General features: G+C 46.4%; 1 protein-coding gene across 2 annotated transcripts in view; it reads right to left on the bottom strand.

Annotated features, from left to right (window-relative positions):
- Positions 1–336: 336 nt before the first annotated feature.
- The window catches only part of PVALB (parvalbumin), a 45,010-nt gene continuing 34,177 nt past the window's right edge, over positions 337–11,169 (bottom strand). For both annotated transcript variants that reach the window (XM_083575424.1, XM_083575423.1), the window contains exons 3-5: positions 7,444–7,576; positions 3,676–3,785; positions 337–561 (exon numbers count right to left, since the gene is read on the bottom strand). In XM_083575424.1, coding sequence (XP_083431550.1) covers positions 533–561; positions 3,676–3,785; positions 7,444–7,576 — 272 coding nt within the window. In that variant the 3' untranslated portion in view covers positions 337–532. The remainder of the gene's footprint in view (positions 562–3,675; positions 3,786–7,443; positions 7,577–11,169) is intronic.

Here is an 11,169-nt window from a genome sequence, read left to right as displayed (position 1 = left end):
TCAAAGGAATCAGCTGCCAAATGAAGTTGTGTAATTGCTATCACTAGAGATTTGTCAAGGCTAAGTGTGCGCGTGCGCATGAGTGCACGTATCTGGGAGAGTATGAAATCAGTCTTGCCGCAAAGTGAAATGAGATTAAATCATTTGCCATTGGCATATCCCTACTGAAATAATTTCCTCACTGCTGCTGACCTTATACCAGCCTGAGCTGCTTCGGCAAAGGGGTATCCAGATAGCCAAGAGGATTATGTCCCTAACCTCATCCTTCTTTTCTTTGCCTTCCCTCCATCCTTTCAAGTCGGAATAAAATGAAGCACATGTGAAAGGCAAGGAAAATGGAGCCCAGATTGATGTGACCTTTATTATTTTAACAGCATCTTTCAGCACAATTTACAGAGTTGCAGGGCTGCAAGGAACAGAGTTGGAGTATAAAATAACATAAATAAATAGAAGAGGAACCAAGGAGGTCAGCAAAAAACAGTTGGAATCAGGCAATGAAGGGTGCATGAAGCGTTGAGATTGGTCAATGCCTTTATGCTTCAGCCACCAAGGTTGAGAATTCTGGAGGAAAAAGAGAGAGGAAGAGGAGACAGTCAAGTCTGAACCCTACGAGGGCTGTGATGAAAAGGACCAGCCTCGTTGCTCATGTCTTCTGAGATCCAGTTGTCAAAGCACCAATTTCACTGGTGTGAGGAGCACAATAAGGGAGTAAATGTTTTAAGGCAGTCTGCACCAAACTGATCCCCTCTCCAATGTTTTGGACTAAAACTCCCATGATCAGCCCCAGTCAGCATAGTTGTGGGGCCTAGAGCTGATGGGAGTTGTAGTCCAAAGCATCTGGAGGTGGTAGGTTTTATTTCTCTTTACTCAGTCAAAAAGCACTTATTTCACTTTGTCGTTTCCTGACAATTCATAGAATTGTAGAGTTGACCAAAAGGATTATCTAGTCCCACCCCCAGTTAAGTTGCCAGGATGGGATGCAAGAGATTTGGAATTGTTAGGTCTGTACACAGCTCCCACCCTGCAAGCTGGGCTGACCTGGGGGAGCCTCAGTCTGCATCGACCTGAGGGCTGGGCTAATGTTTAATTAGGGTTCACAATTAAACATATGGTCAGGCAAGGAGCAGGGTGGGGAAGGAGGTGCAGCCTCTCCCCATCACCACCATTGTGCTGAGAATAGGTCGGTTGAATCCTGCAGAGTGGTACTTCACAAGTACCTTCTCTGCAGGGAAGCCACTTCTGAAGGAGTACCCTGTAGTCCACAGGATTGAATTTTTCGGGGGGCCTGCATCTCCACAGCATGTTCCTGTGGGTTTTGTGTGTGCCTCACTTTCTCCTTGGTTTCTCAGCTGTTCTCCTTACCTCTGTGGAATCTTAGGGCAGATGTGTTCCCACACACACCACCCAATTCAAAGCAACCAGGAAAAGGTTAGAGACCATAGCTCCTAACAATATTGACACCCCCATTTCCTAGTCACTATGCAAATCGAGAGGCCCATCTAGACTGACTTTTATTGGCTTGCTTAGAGATCTGTTTGGAAGGGCCACCTTAGTAGATCGCCATCTCCTTCTTGGACTCGTTTTTGCCTCTTAATGGCCATGGAAGACTGCCAGATCAGCACATGACATGTCTCTCTCTGTTCCTATGGCCAAAGACACAACTGAAGTGCTGGCTCTGGGACACATGCCAACTCCTGTTTCTAGTACACCAATATGACCTAGATTTATGAATCATGCATTTCCCCTGGTATGCTTCATGGAAAGAGGTGGTGGCACAAGAATACAAACATGGTCACAGTAGAGCCAGAAGGGTGGAGGAAGGTGTCTTTTTTGCAATGTATGCATATACCTAACACATATACCTACATGCTGTCCTGGCAGTTTAATCAACAGCAGGAATCTAAAGCCATGTCCCTTTGCTTTACTTCACATTCTTCACCCTCAGCTGTGGGTAGCAAAGGTGGCAATGATGCTAAATTGCCAACTGCATGTGAACTGGCATTAGCTCTTTGCTCAGACCCTTTGGCAGCTGCTAGGACCCACTGGCGCTGACACCTGCCCTGGGCTGCCTGACTTGGTCTAGGAGCCACATTTTTAGTTTCCTCCAACGCCCACAATGTAGCAGTGCTCTGTGGGATATTTTATGCAGTCAAAACAACAATACATGTATTGCCAGATAGGCACATGAAAGGGCTGAGGCTCACAGAGCTTTCCTGTAAACTTGCTAGAGAGAACTCTGTGAGGTCACTTCTCTTGTGCCCTGACAGGCAGAATCAGCAAGCAAAGACCACAACTTTAAGCAGTATTTCAGATGCCCAGATGGTGCATGATAAGGAGAGTGATACCGCAGCCCAGATTCATGAGAGTCTGGAAGTTTCATATGGATTTGCAAACAAATAATGAAGGATTTGCTTAAACTGAAACTGCATTCTAAGCCAGATTATGCTAAACATGTGACAGAGTTCTTGAGAGAGAGGAGAGATCCAAAGCAGACACTCGGGCATTGTAGGAAATTAAAATGGTGGCTAAGACATGATTCTGCTGCCATTGCCAAGTAAGCTTGTCAGGACTTGTTGGGCTAGGAGGAGGCCCATCACACAGTGCTTTGTCAAGGTTCCCCTCATGTCTGAAGTCAGCTGTGCTTTTTCCCTGAAGCCTGCCTTTTCACCCAAGTCCCATCACTTTAGACTAGCATTTGTCACCTTCTGATAACTGTACCCCACTTTTGTTCTGGATTCAAAATGGAGATACACCTCACCCTTATACCCTGGAGACTCATGACTGACTGTTCTGCCCCAAAGGATGTGTACCCAAAGCCACGACTCTTGCAGCAATACAGTGGGCAGCCTTCTGCAAAGAGAGGTGAGTGTCCTGCTGCACCTTTGCAGTGGAAATGATTGCACTTGGGAAGACAGGCGAACTAACATCAGTGTACTGGAAGAAGCAAAGATCACCAGTGTTGAAGCAATGATTCTTCAACATCATCTTCGTTGGACTGGTCATGTTGTGCGGATGCCTGATGATCGCCTTCCAAAGCAACTACTCTATTCCGAACTTAGAAATGGAAAGCGCAATGCTGGTGGTCAACAAAATAGGTTTAAAGACTGTCTCAAGGCAAATTTTAAAAATGTAGTATAAACATTGACAACTAGGAAACACTGGCCCATGAGCGCTCCAGTTGGAGAACAGCCTTTACCAAAGGTGTCATGTGCTTGGAAGACGCTCAAACTCAGGACGCAAGGGAGAAACGTGCTAAGAGGAAGGCACGCTTGGCAAATCCACACCGTGATCAACTCCCACCCAGAAACCAATGTCCCCACTGTGGAAGGACATGTGGAACCAGAATTGGCCTCCACACTGTTTAAACCGTGTTTATGGAAGACAATCTTACTTGGCTAAGAGTGATCGCTAAAGAAGAAGAACTTCCAGTGCAATGATGTGGCGGAATGACTGCTTGGAAGGAGATGGCAGAGATGCAGTGGACAACCACCTTGGAAACTAGATGTCTTGGGGCAACAGGAGTATCAAATTACTGAATTAACATCTTTCTTGTGTATTGTTTCTTGTGTTCCAGCATGCATTTTGAAAATCATTCCTTTTCAATGCATGGTTGTTCTTGGTATTATTTCTGACCCGCTGGTGTTACACTTGAACTCTCCAGGGCAAAGCACCTACCATCAACACCGATTTTGCCATCTCCATCCTTATCTCCAGCGGCCAAGAATTCCTTGGTTTCTTTATCAGTCAGGTCCCTGGCATCAGGGGTAAAGCCCTTCAATACAAACCTATCAATGAGAAGAATGGGGGAGGGGGAGAGGAAGCTAATTCATGAGAACTCTTGAGTTACCCAGTTTTTAAATTTCATGCGTGTAGCACATATTTGCTATCTAAATGTACAGACAGCTTTTCCTCTGAAAGGTGCTCCAAAGTGGTTCAAAGCACAGAATAAAAACACAATCAAACATAATCTTGTTCCGTTTTTAAAACATTTCACAATAAAAAAGTAGGGCAGCACTAAAAATGGTAGAACAGGAATTAAGCCATATGTAAGGGTCAGGTAGAGCAAATGCACATCCACCAGATACTGAAAGGCCTTGGGGTTTGTACTGCAGGTCTATTTGGTGAAGGAATACCATACTTCAGGCATAATCATAAAAATAAAACAAAATACCAATTTCTGGCCACAGGTGGCATCACTTCAGATGATGGTGGCATCTGGAGCAACATCTCAATTTATAGGGGTGTGTGTTGTATATGGGACAAGGTGCTTCCTAAGTTTCAAAGGGCTTTCAAGGTCAAAACTAGTGCTTGATTTTAGCCCAGAAGCAGACTAGTATAAAGGTAGCCAATGTGGTGCCTTCCAGATGTCAGAGTACAACTCTCATAACCCCTGTCCATTGGCTACCCTAGGTGGGGATGATGAGTGTTGTTGTCCCACAACAACTGGCTACTCCTGGACAAGGAACTAGTGGAGCTTTCAGAGGATCAGTGTTACACCATGCCCCCCCCCCCCCCGTGGATAGTACCATGTAAAGGTCACACTGCCTCCTTCTGGACCACCTGATGTTTCCAAATTGTCTTCAAGAAGAGCCTCATGGAAGGCATGTTCCTATAGTCAAGCTGAGTGGTTTACTATAACATGCATAACAATGGCTAAGTCCCTGGTCTCCAGGAAAGGGTACAGCTGGCAGATCAACCACAGGTGAGGGAACACGCTCATGGCTAGAGTTGTCACCTGGACGTCTGAAGCTAAGAGCGCCCCTTAATTTGCAAACTTAAGGAGGGGTGCGACCTTTTTCACAAAGCAGCATTTCCCCCAAGAACCACCATCAACACCTCTACCTCTGCCTTTGCCTTGCCTGGATTGAGTTGATTTGCTCTCATTCTGTCCGTTACTGAGCTCAAGCACAACAGGCTAACATGGAGAGGAACAGTTGGCCCTGCCCTGCCTTGTGAGGGTGACCTTCCTAATGTCGCTGAAAGAGAGGAAATTGTCACATGAGGCTGCTTCAGGTGGAAGAGAGCCTCACAAGGGAAAGCTCTATTTCAGATGCTTCAGCAGTTATTTCAAGCCACGTTACAGATTCCTTCCATCCGTTCTCTTTTGAGAATACTCTTCTTTTTAAGTGCTTACTTCATGAGCTCAGCCCCTGCAAGCAGGGCTGTAGCTGGGTGGGGGCAAGGGCTGCAAGACCCCCTCAGGGGATAATCCAGATCCCCTTCCTTGAATTTTCATCTTTCATCTAAAAAATAAAAAGGCTAAAGCCTTCTTGCTTGCAAAGATATAAGGGAAAATAACATGCAGGCAATATTTGATCCAGTAAGAAGGCAAACAACTCCAACCCAATCAGCACTTGACACTGACTTTTTAATTTTTTTCTATTAACATGAAATGTTATTAAAATGTTTAAATAAATGATATACCTTTAGGCTGCAGTCCTAAACAGTAAGCCTGATTTAACTCAATGGACTTACTTCTAAATAGGCTAAATTTAGGCTGGAGAAGAAAAGACTGAGAGGCGAGACATGATGACACTCTTCCAATACCTGAAGAATTGTCCCACTGTAGAGAACAAAGACTTGTTTTCCAGTACCCTGGAGGGCAGGGCATACCTAATGGGCTTCTGTGAGATGAGGGTAGATTTTGGTTGATCATTAAGAAAAACTTCTAAAAAGCAAGAACAGTTTGATGTTGAAACTAAATACTGGGGGTGGGAGTCTCCCTCCCCAGAGGTCTTCATGCAGAAGCTGGACATCCAACTCCTGGAGATGCTCTTGCTTTGGATTTCCAGCCTCAAGATGGTTGGGCAAGATGGCCTACAAGATTCCTCCAAGTATATGATTCTTTGACATAGGACTTGAATGGAGAACCTTTGGCCCTCCAGACGTTCCTGAACTACAACTCCTATCAGCCCCAGCAAGCATGGTCAATGGCTAGGGATGATGGGAGTTGTAGTTCAGCAACATCTTGAGGGGCAAAGGTTCCCCACACCTGATTTAGGATTACCCTTAGGATGAGAGCCCTTAGGATGACTTAGGATGTAACCTTAGCCTTTCTTCCCCCATGTCTGGCTACAGAACTGAATTTAAAATCACTGGCTCTTACTCTTGGTTGAGCTCTTGGATCTGCATTAGTTGTATTTCACCAGTCAAGAACATTGAATAAACTTAGCTTATCCTGGTTGGACAAATGACAACTATTTTTCATAAAGCAGGCCTTATCACAAAACAAGATATCCCTTTGGGTCCTAAAATGGCACTTAAACAGCTCAGAACCACTTGCAATACCTAAAGGATTGCCTCTCCCCATATAAACCACCCCAGACCCTGAGATCATCATCAGAGGCCCTTCTTCATGTGCCTCCTTCACAAGAGGAACATGAGTTTTCTGCAGTGGCTTCCCAATTGTGGAATGCTCTCTGCAAGGTTTGTCTGGCACCTTCATTATACACCTTTAGGTGCTACACAAAAATGTCCCTTTTCAGCAAGGCCTTTGGCTGATTAACATCCTACATCATTTAAATGTGTGTGTTTTTCGTGCGTGCGCGCTATTGGCTTGTTTTGTTCTTGTTCTTGTTTTTATTATGCACTTTATGGTTTTATTCCTGTGAACCGCCCTGAGATCTTTGGATGAAGGACAGTATACAAATATAAACAAACAACTATTCAGAAACTGTTCCACAACTTTCCCACAAGGATCTCATTACTCACCTGATGACTGAAGTTTGGCTTACTATTGCAAGGTATTGGAAGACACTAAATGCAGACTTACTGCATTTGAGTTCTGGATCTCACAACTCTGGGACTTACCGGTAATATTACTGGAGAAACTGACAACCCTTGTCCAAGAGAGTTGAACAGAAAAGAAAACTACTACTTTCTGATTAACCCGGCATAGTTTTATTACATTGTTGTTGTTTAGTCATTTAGTCATGTCCGACTCTTTGTGACCCCATGGACCAGAGCACGCCAGGCACCCCTGTCCTCCACCGCCTCCCACAGCTTGGTCAAACTGTTTTATTACATATGCAACATCAATAGAACATTGTTATAGGCTTCCAAGGATACATGGCAACCTGTGGAATGTTACCTTTGATTAAAAACTGAAATGACTTAAAAGCTAAATGGAATTAAACAGACATTTGGTGCTTCTGCTGGGGGTGGGTGTGATGGTTGATTGTTGATTGCTTCTCCTTGTATAAATAAGTGTAAATAAAATATTTTGAGGGTGGGGAGCAAAAAGATCAATTAATGTTTAGGTATGGGGCATGTGGATATTGTCTTTTCTGTTGGCTGATATTAGTCATATGATGGCTGGTAGCTTAACATCTTCTATGCATATATTGATATGACCAGATGCTGAAATGTTTAAGACCAGTCCATGCTGCACATTATTTCTACAACCCATATTTTAGTTGGTATATGAGAGGAATCTTTCCTTACTTTAGTTCATCCTCCTCAATGTAACCGCTTTTATCTTTGTCCAGAATGTGGAAACATTTCTTCACATCTTCTTTGCTCTTAGCTTTCAATCCCACCAGCTGAATGAACTTCTTGTAGTTAAAAGAATCGGCAGCTGCAGGAAGATGGAGAATTGAAGAGGGCACCTCAGTTTTAGAGTGGCTGACAAGGCACTTTAGCAACCTTAACTCTGTAAACAGGCCCATTCATCTTTCACTTTTCAGATGGCATGGGGTTGGTTAATTCATGCCTGCTCATTGGTAGTGACAGCAACAACACCAGTGGATGCTTGCATGTGCGAATGGGCCACCGTAGGTCTGGCACCACAAATCATTTCAAACGCAGTGCTTTCCAGTGGAGTCAGTTCACACATTCTGTGGCAGGCAGCTAAGTACAGAGAAAATTATTATCTATATCGGAGCAGGAAATAGATCTGTTTGAAAGGCCAGCTCCTTGTCTCTCCCACCCTGTGGGCCTAGTTTGACAAGTGGGCAGCTCTGCTCACCTGTCATTCACCCAATGTCACAATGACATCAGGTGATCCATTTTGGCCTCTGGTGAAAATCAGTTGATTGTCAGGCCTTGCAAAGTGCCTGCAATTTGTTGTTGGAGCTTGCAAAGCACCAGAGAATTCATATGCATAGATTCCCTTCTCTCCCTGTTGACGGAGGAGCAACTAAGTATCAGAGAGGATTACAACAGATATGTCTCCTTTCTTCAGTTATGGAGCTCAATAGCAGGATCCTTGAGAGTCCCAAGTAGTGTTCTATCCAAATAGTGAATAGAACCAGAGCTTCTAAGCTTTAGCAAAGTTGCTGCATTGTCTAACACCATGGACATAACTGGGAAACTGCACCAGAATGACTATGGTAATCTGGAAGGTAACTAGTTTCTGCCCCACACCCATCCCCCTTGGGGCTGTTGAGAAAATAATAGAACTGTAAAGTTGAAATGGACTCTGAGGGTCATCTAGTCCAACCTCCTGCAATGCTGGAATATTTTTGCCCAGTTGGGGCTCGACCCCGCAGCCCTGAGATTAAGAGTTTCATGCTTGATGTGCCACAAATGTCTAACAGAGGTCTGTGTGAGCTGGGAACCTAGAAGAAATATTTGTGGGCTAGTCACTTTTGTGGCCGAGAGTGGTGGAAATTATTGATTTTATTATAGCATTTCTGTCCTATGTTTCCCAAATGGTTTGAAGCAATTGGACATCATGGGCTGGGTGGTGGGTGAGAGATACAACTTAAATATAAGCCAAGGGTGACTTTGACTTTATTTGGAAGAGACTCCCAGAGGTATTCTAGCTCCTCACCCACAACCAACACACACATTTCAGGAACCAAGACCGACATTTTTCTGGTCCTCGCTGGCTGTCCATGAGACAGGCACAGACAGAAAAGCAGAGACAGGACAGAAAAGACAGGCTTTTGAAAAAGGGTGACTCGGGTAGCTCTGAATGTGGTATGACCTGGGAGCAAGGGGTGGTGGAAGACACAACATTTCAAACACACCTCCCTCCCCTAAGCATCACTGTAGCAGCCCTGCTGCCAGGGAAGACAACAGAGGCCTGCTGTTTCACTAGTCATATTTTGAGTCTGTCACCTGCCCTGCACACCTAAGCAGTGGGGTGGAGGAGGAAGTGGAATAGAGATAATAAATAGCCCCACAACTCGTAGTCAGGTGTGCTGATAGATCAAGGTTTTCTCCAAAGTCTTCCCCCCTTATCATTCCTTGGTATGCATATTATTTAGGGCAGTTACCCAGAGACTGCTGTAGCACAGCGCAGTGTTTCTTTTTCTCACTCTTGCAAATAAAGGACATCAGAAGCTTAAACGCTTCTGAAATGAAACTTCGAGACCCGTCTCGCCAAGGGCTCTAAATCCGGGGGAGGCGCTAGGGAAATCGAACGCAGTGACCTCTAAGAAGTGCCCTGATTAGGCCAGCCTCCTTTGATGTGGGCAGCAGCCTTTGTCCGCCGCTGCATGCAAATCAAGAGAGAATCAATGAATGAAAAAGAGGGAGAGAGGAGCGGGGTGGGGAATCAGCCTGGTCTTCATATTGGCCCGTATTTCCCGCGGGAGCCAGACTTGCGAGAGCAATGAAGTGCCAAGGACTAAAGCGATTTGCAGACGAGCTCGCCTTCCCTTCGAGTTTTTGGGCTGCTACTGCGATGAGTTTCCTTCCGAGCTCAGCCCTTGGCTTGGGCGTTCTCGGCAAGGTCGCCGCGTGAGCAGGGAGAAGGAGAAGGAGGCAAAGAGGACATCGTAGTGGTTTAGGGTTGGGGGGGGGGAGGTGGGTTGTAGCATGTCCATTCGGGTCGAGGCCAGAAATGTCCTGTTGGTTGGAAGTTGCTTAGAACACAGATAGCTGGGCAAAGCAAATATCTTGTGCAGGCGCTAAGCTTCGGAGAGCTACAGACACCTGGGAAAGGTGGATCTGGCCTAACTGGGGTGTCTCTGCCTTGTGATCCTGGTTTTGCATGCCCACATGTTTGAGGGTATCATGGATTGCAGAGTTGGAAGGGTCCCTGAGGATCATCTAATCCAACCCTCTGCAATGCAGGGATATGCAGCTGTCCCATACAGGGATCGAACCTGCAACCTTGGCGTTAGTCTGCGTATGTGTGTGGACAGGGCCGAATTAAAGGTTTCTCTGTTCAGTTCTGTCATTGCAAGCTGCCTTACACGGAGTCAAACCATTGGTTCTTCGAGCTCAATATTGTCTACACGGACTGGCAGCACAGACAGGAATCTCGCCCAGATTTACCTGGAGATGCCGGAGCAAGCACCGACCCTGGGACCTTCTGCAATCAAGGCAGGCACTCTAGCCACTGAGCTATGGCTCTTCCCAGGCCAATGATCTTCACTGACCTTTATTCAGACCCTCACCTTTCTTCCATAAGGGAACCCAAAGCGGCGTAGATGTGGCTCCCAGGAAGTCTCCTCCAACCCAGGCACTGGCCAGACCCTGGCTTGCTTAGCTTCAGCAAGGCGGTGACCTCACATGCCTCCAGACCCTGACTTGGGACCGAAGGCGTGCTTCCAAGGAGGGAGCTGTCCGAGTGGGAAATGGGAAGATCCCTGCCTCACATCTAAGCAGTGGGGCTGCCAAATCCTGCAGCCGGGGTGGGTGGGTGGTGGATCGAGACCCTTGAGTTAACCCTGTCCTGCCCACAGTCCTGAACCGTGGACGGCAGCTTGCATGTTCAAAAAGCGGGGAGGAAGCCTCTCTTGCAGGCGAAGTTTGGACCTTTGCAGCCACCACACCCGCAGCCCCGCATGACTGAAACCCACGGAATATCTTTAAAAAGTTATGCATCCTGAAAAGCAGACACAAGCAGAGCAAGGGATGCGAGTCCTTGGAAAGATGGATAAGGAGGGGAGGTCGTAGCTGGGGGTGGGGGGTGGGGTGCTGCCTTGCTGCCAGAAGGGCTCCAGATTACTCAGGGCTCCCTATGCCAATCTTTGGGGCTGTCCAAAGGTGGGGAGTTCTCCGCTAGCTGCGGCGCAGAGCCCTCCCGCAGTGGATTCTCCGGGATCTTAGCGGTAAAATCAACGAAGCATTACCTTGCCTTGCTAGAGGTGTTCCGAGGAAGTTAGCAAGCAGAGGAGGACGTGAGCCCCGGACTTGGACCGGCTCAGATTGGCAATCTGCGCTTGCAAAACCCCAACCGCCCCCTTCTCTCCGCATCTCCTTGGGCCGGACTTT

This window comes from Podarcis filfolensis (assembly GCF_964270895.1).
Source record: "Podarcis filfolensis genome assembly, chromosome: 10".
Classification (NCBI taxonomy): Eukaryota; Metazoa; Chordata; class Lepidosauria; order Squamata; family Lacertidae; genus Podarcis; species Podarcis filfolensis.
The sequence above is the reverse complement of the archived record's forward strand: the minus strand, read 5'-3'. Positions and strand labels throughout refer to the sequence as shown.